Genomic DNA, 6,904 nt, shown 5'->3' with positions numbered 1-6,904 from the left:
CCAGACAGAGGGAATTTTACTGCAAAAGAAAACCCTAGTCTTAGTAACAGGGAACAAGAAATACAAAGAAGGTGAGAATTCACAGGATGAAACCATAATAAAATATGTCACCAAAAGTGAATGTTAGGTTGCACATGTTTGAGAAACTGAGTTTAAAAAATTGGGCTTAAGTAAAAATTCAAGTAATCATATCAGGCTAAAAAGGTTAACAAGACCCCAAAGAGAAAAGAAAAATTCATTCTTCTGGGGCTTCCCTGGTGGTATAGTGGTTGAGAGTCCGCCTGCCGATGCAGGGGACAAGGGTTCGTGCCCCGGTCCAGGAAGATCCCACATGCCGCCGAGCGGCTGGGCCCGTGAGCCATGGCCGCTGAGCCTGAGCGTCCGGAGCCTGTGCTCCGCAACGGGAGAGGCCACAGCAGTGAGAGGCCTGCGTACCGCAAAAACAAACAAACAAAAATAAAAATTAAAAATAAATCCCATCTTCTTTCAGCATGTCAAACTCATATTTGAGATATCAGCCACCCAAAGGGCCCTGGGCCCTGAGGATGATGCAAATACTACTTCTCAAGATGGATACACTCAGTGTCTACATCAGCCAACTCTTGAGTCACGAGTCAGAGAACTCTTTCTTTAACTGAAAGTGCCATTGCTATGGACAGTTCAGCTTTATAAAGATGTGACTAGCTTCTTTTGATCAGCATGAAATAAACATATCTGCAGGTATATAAATATGTGGGACCCACAGTTATGTGTTCTCCTTCTTTATTCAGGGCTTTCACTTGTCCCATCCAAGACTGTTTAGAATCCCAACACAGAGGTCAAATAGGTTTAAGCTTAAATGGACACATTTTCTGTATTTAAACAAAAAAAAAATCATAACTGACTAAATTGAACTAATTAGTTGTATTAAATTATATAAAATATGTTGTATTAGGAATCTGAAAACTAATTTTCTGTTTTCATTTTAGAAGGCATTTTGGTTCTATTTGTTGTATTAACAACTAGAATAATGGGAGAAGGCAGGTGGAGGAACGTTTAAGTAGGTTCAACAAAGGTTATATTTTAACCGTGAGGAGTTGGTCTTTGCTCTCCAAACCTCATGCGTGATTTTTCCTATAATTTCTGTGACATTCCTCATCCCTCCGTCATTTGTAAGGGTCTCAGTCTTTTGTTTAATTAATTTATTTTTGGCTTCATTGTGTCTTTGTTGCTGCGTGTGGGCTTTCTCTAGTTGCGGCAAATGGGGGCTACTCTGTCGAAGGCAGAGAAGGAGGTATGAATTCATGTAGATGTACAGAGGAATGGAGTTGACTTTTTGCTTTCTTTAACCCAGAAAGTGCTTTTTCAATAGAATTGTATGTTATAATGTCAATTTTGAATATTAATAAGAATCCATTTACATTAAAAAAATTTTTATAGGACTGATTCATTCTTATTATTTCTCATGCCTGCCTAATTCACTAGCTTTTCTTGCAGTGTACAAAATAAAGTACAAAATAAAGGAAAATAGGAGATAAGGCAGTAAGAGGGCTTGCTTGAGGGCAGAAACAGAGCTGCTTGTGTCATCCACAAACCCTTAGGGGTTGGGGTAGGGTCTCTGAGCAGAAAAGTGAATATTGTCTATGCTTCAACTCTCTTAACCTGTGTGAAAATTAATAAAGGAAAACCCTGACTAAGGGAGGCTTGATAGGGAGTCTCAAGCAGACCATCAGTGTAAATTACAGGAAGAATTGTCAGTTACAGGCCCCAGGGAAGAATCATCAACAGGAAAGAATCATCAATTACAAACCTCAATAGGAGAAGATACACACATTGCATCTCTTGTAAGTAACCGATTACCCTAGCAACTTAGCCAGTGAGAAACCATCACAACCCTGAACTCTCAATTTCCTCCAAAGGACTTTGGTTCAAAACAACCCTTCCCAACATCCTTCTTTTACTCTATAAGGTTCCTCTCCTTTGTGGGACTTGCTTATGGCTTCTGCTACAGCTTGCATGTCCTGAATTGCGATTTCTCTTGCAATAAACCCTCTCCCAAATAAACCCATTTTGCTGGCAAAATAATTGTTCTGTTTTTAAGTTGAAAACCTCTTAAAGGACAAAACAAAGCAAGTAGGTCTAGAAATGGCCATATATTTCATGATTCAGATACATAAATTTTCATAAACCTCTTTTGTAATGTCCACAAACCTGATGTCCTCCACTGCTCTATCAAGATACTTCTACCACCACCCCTCACTTTGCTTTTCTTCAACATGGTCAGGCTGAAATAACATCTACTTGCCTCAAAGAAGGCCTTCAAATATAATTGTAAGACTGCAAGAAAATATTTAACTTAAAAAATATGTTACCGTTGTTGAATATATAGCAGATCTGCAGCAGAAAGTAGATGTTTCTTTTTCTGTTAATTTGGCAAATATCTATAAAGTCTCATCTTGGCTAGATGTTGGTGTTTCAAGGCAAATATTACGTTTACCTGTGTTCAAAGACTTAACCCATGCATAGAGGAAATGACACAAAACAGATCATCATCACATCATTTTTTTCCCCTGGTGCATGTGCAAGCCGCCTGGAGAACATGCCAGCCAGTGACTTCCCTGTGCTCCTTTTACTCACCCTGCACGTCTCTCCACTACAGCTTGTGCCTCATTACACACAGGTGACAGTGCCGCTGAGTGCAGGTATGAGCTTTGGAGTCTAATAGTTTCTGCTTTGAATTCATTCTCTTCCACTTCCTGAAGCAAGCCACTTGGCCTCTCTGAGTCTCACTACTCTTCATGTATATAATGTGGATAATATTGGCCTACTGAAAGGATCATCGGTGAAATTAAGCAGTTGAAGACCCAACATTCCTATACTAATGACTGAATTAGGGCAGGTACCCGTTATTTGGTGATGATAATTGATCTAACCTTTGATTCCATGCTCTCTCTCTCTTTCAGGATCTTATTTCTTCATTTAGTCTGTTTGTCATGCTGGGGTTTCTCCTGCTTCTGATGGACTCCTTTTCCCTCATTATAAAAAATATACATGCCTCTCACCATGGAGAGAGGAATCTTTGCTATTTTTCACTCTAATTATTTCTTTCTTTCACATCCAGAGTTCTCAAATGATTGGTATCCACTTGCTGGGTTTATTTCCTCAAAACATTCTTCATTTAAGCAGTTTTCACCTTCACTAATCCCTAGAAACTGTACTCTTAAAGGTCACTCATGGCCTTCTAGGCATCAAACTCAGAAACTTCCATTTCATTTTCATTGCTAACTTTTAACAGTGTTAACGAATTCCTCCTTCCAACTCTCAACTCTATCATTCACTTTTGATCGGATTTTCCTCCAATCTGTTATTCCTCATCTGCATTCTTGGGTAATTTTCCTAAATTCTCCTACCCCATTACCATGAGAACTTTGTAAGTTTCTTGCTCACAGTTAATACTCTTCTTTCTGTAGTTTTCTTTTCTTGAAGCGTTTTTGATTTCAAACTACAGTAATATTGTCAGCTATATGTAGCTCACCCTCAATTCTACATTTACCTCCTAGACTTCCCTCCAAAGCTCCAGATGCTTTTCCTAACAATTTTAAAAATATTTCATAAATATCTCACGAACATCTCCATTCATCTCCCCACATGCTGTATTCCTTCCTGACTTCTTCATGTCTGACAATGGAACTAAAAGTTCTCCCACTCTTCTAACACATCATGATTGATTTTTTTCTTCTTCCTCACCACTCCATAGAATAAATACTCATTTATTTAAGCCTCAAATAAATAAATCTTTGCTTTAATTACATATCTTCCATCTTTCATTTAGTGTTCATTCACACTTACGTTTGCCCTCATCAATCCCACTTTATGAAGCGTAATGGCTTCCTTGTAAATTTCCCTGACGTAAGCTCTACCCACTCCACACATCCTACACACTGCCTCCACGTTAATCATGCAAAACAAATTTCTTCACATCACTTTCATGCACAAACAGATCTATGATGTCTAAATGTATACAGAATTAAGTTCATCCTGAGCAGAAGAATTCCCACACAATCCACAATCTTGTCCTGTCTTATTTCTAAAATTTATTATCTGTAGAATTATTATACTATGTTTTACAGCAAAGTATTTTATTAAAATAGCTGAAATATCTTCTGTTGGTATGGTACTTGATTAATTTTAACCTAAGACTATTCATTTTTTTTTGAAAGCCCGCGTACAGCAAAAAAAAAAAAAAGAAAGGTATTTAAACATTTGCTTCCCTTTCTCTTTTGTAAATAAAAAGTCAAGCATTCACACTCTCATTTCCTTCATTTTGAGCCCATATAAAAGGGTAGATTTTTAACAGCAGCAAGTTGAAAGGAGAAAAATGAAAAGAACAAGGTACAATCACAATCAGCTACCCCACTGTATCTCACTGAGGCTCAAGAGACCCAAGGCTATCAGAAAGACAGATGGTCCCCAGGTCCTCAAAGTGACCCAGCTATTCCTAAGCCCTCAGTTCTATTAAAAGTTGCCTCCAATATTATTTATGACTGAATTGTTGAGGGGGGAGTTACATGAGAAAAACATGTTTGCTACTTTATTTACGCCAAGGCAGAGATCATATGACTACTAATACCCATACTACTACAGTACTGCTACAAGTAATAGTTCACAGAGTACTTTCTCCATAAATTACCTACATGTGAGCTTAAATGTACTTATGAGTTGTATAATATTACCTGTTTCATATGTAAAAGTTTGTCACTAAACCCACATCACATAGCTGGTAAATAAAATCAGTTTTCAAACCTAGATTCTCTGATTCCAGATCTTTTCACAAGCCCCTGCCTCTTTTCAATATTTCTTTTATACATCATAATGGGTCTAGTTGACATATTTAAGGTAGTTTTTGTAACTTTCCTACCAAGCTTTTCTTCACTGTTTATCAATTTACCTGTCATTGTTATCTACCATCCTTCCCTTGCCCTAGAAACTTAGGCAAGTTGGTAAAGATGTGCAGCTCCTAAAATTGTAATGCATTATCTTCAGGCTTTAACTGGGCCTCCCAGGGACAACGTCAACTCCTTATGAAGGTGCTGTCCCGTTCTCTGATGCAGAATGGATACAGTGTATATCAGGATGAAGCCTGTCATCTTGGCCCATGAGTGATGTGAAACATCTGACTAAGGGTGGCCAATTGTATATAGTTTGTACTGATAAAAGTTATTTTTATGGTTCTGTGATTCAGTAGATTCTGTTATTTCTGTCTCTCTCTGCAGATTAATAATCCTCACATTTTTAAATGGGAGCAGATAACCATACTTTGGTGAGAGAATCATTCTCCTTGGCCTGTCCAGTGACTGGGACACTCGAGTTGCTCTCTCTGTCCTGTTCTTGGTTATGTACCTGGTGACAGTGCGGGGGAACTTCCTCATTATTATTCTGATCAGACTGGACAGCCGACTCCACACTCCCATGTATTTCTTTCTCACCAGCCTCTCCCTTGTTGATGTCTCCTATGCCACAAGCATTGTCCCTCAGATGCTGGTGCATTTTCTCGCAGAACATAAAGGAATCCCATATGTGAGCTGTGCAGCCCAGTTATTTTCCTCCCTGGGCCTGGGTGGGATTGAGTTAGTTCTGCTGGCAGTGATGGCCTATGCCCGCTATGTGGCTGTGTGTGACCCCCTGAGATACTTGGTCGTCATGCATGGAGGGCTCTGTACTAGTTGGCCATCACATCCTGGATCAGTGCCTCTGTCAACTCTCTCATGCGGACCACTATCACCTTTCAGTTGCCCATGGGCACAACAAGTATATTGATCACATATCCTGCGAACTCCTAGCTGTGGTCAGGCTGGCCTGTGTGGACACCTCCTCCAATGAGATCGCAATCATGGTTTCTAGTATTGTTCTGCTGATGACACCTTTCTGCTTGGTTCTCCTGTCCTACATCCAGATCATCTCCACCACCCTAAAGATCCAGTCCACAGAGGGGAGAAAGGAAGCCTTCCACACCTGTGCCTCTCACCTCGCAGTAGTTGTCCTTTGCTATGGCATGGCCATTTTCACTTACATCCAACTACGCTCCAGCCCTTCTGTCTTTCAGGAGAAGTTGCTCTCTCTCTTCTATGCCATTTTGACACCCATGCTGAACCCCATGATTTACAGTCTGAGGAATAAGGAGGTGAAGGGGGCCTTTCAGAAACTACTAGGGCAATTATCTGGATTAACGTCAAAACTGGCAACTTGATGAATCATGAGCATCACTTAGAGAAAAGAGCTTTGCTTGTATGCTTCCCACCCAACTCAGATATGAAGCATTGTTACTGCATTGCCCTGGCAACCAGGAAGGAGATGACAAAATGTGTGCTTGTGGTACCGGGTAGGAGGCTGAGTGATTGGGTTGGGGTGTGGGATGTAAGGGTGTTTTCATGTCACAGCAGCATGTTCAGAGAAATTAAGCCCTGCTGTAATAGAACTTCCCACTGTTAACCACTCAGTATCCATTCACATGGCCTCAGAGTATTTGAGGAAAATATCATTTATTGTTTTTGATAGCATGAAAAATTGTTGTAATCATTGACCCATTCTTGGATCGTACCTTGGAACACTGACTTTATTCAACCACATTTTAAAGAGGTTATTGTATTTCCGTTGGGAACAAAATGCATTTTCATACTTGAACACTCACTTAAAATATTGTGTGGCATGTATAGTCACGTTCATTAATTGTGTGAGACACTATCGTAAGGAGGGCGCTGCTATCGACGCTGATTAAAATGTTTTTGTGCATGACCTACCGCATGTGGGTGTACAGACTCTGTCTGAGTAATGGAAATAAATGAGAGGAGAAACATCGACCAAAGTCATATTTTACCATGATAAGGATATAATCGAGGGTTGTTTGTACACAATGACATTATTTAAG

At 39.7% G+C, this 6,904-nt stretch overlaps 1 protein-coding gene across 1 annotated transcript; it reads left to right on the top strand.

The window, feature by feature from the left end:
* Positions 1-5,275: 5,275 nt before the first annotated feature.
* On the top strand, positions 5,276-6,226 carry LOC116759777 (olfactory receptor-like protein OLF3). Its single transcript, XM_032643879.1, is given in 4 exon segments — positions 5,276-5,306; positions 5,309-5,698; positions 5,701-5,775; positions 5,778-6,226. Coding segments are annotated over 4 exon segments (945 nt in total).
* The last annotated feature ends 678 nt before the right edge of the window (positions 6,227-6,904 follow it).

Source organism: Phocoena sinus, chromosome 9 (genome assembly GCF_008692025.1).
Source record: "Phocoena sinus isolate mPhoSin1 chromosome 9, mPhoSin1.pri, whole genome shotgun sequence".
Lineage (NCBI taxonomy): Eukaryota > Metazoa > Chordata > Mammalia > Artiodactyla > Phocoenidae > Phocoena > Phocoena sinus.
Note: the sequence above shows the minus strand (reverse complement) of the source record. Positions and strands in the feature narration are given on the sequence as shown.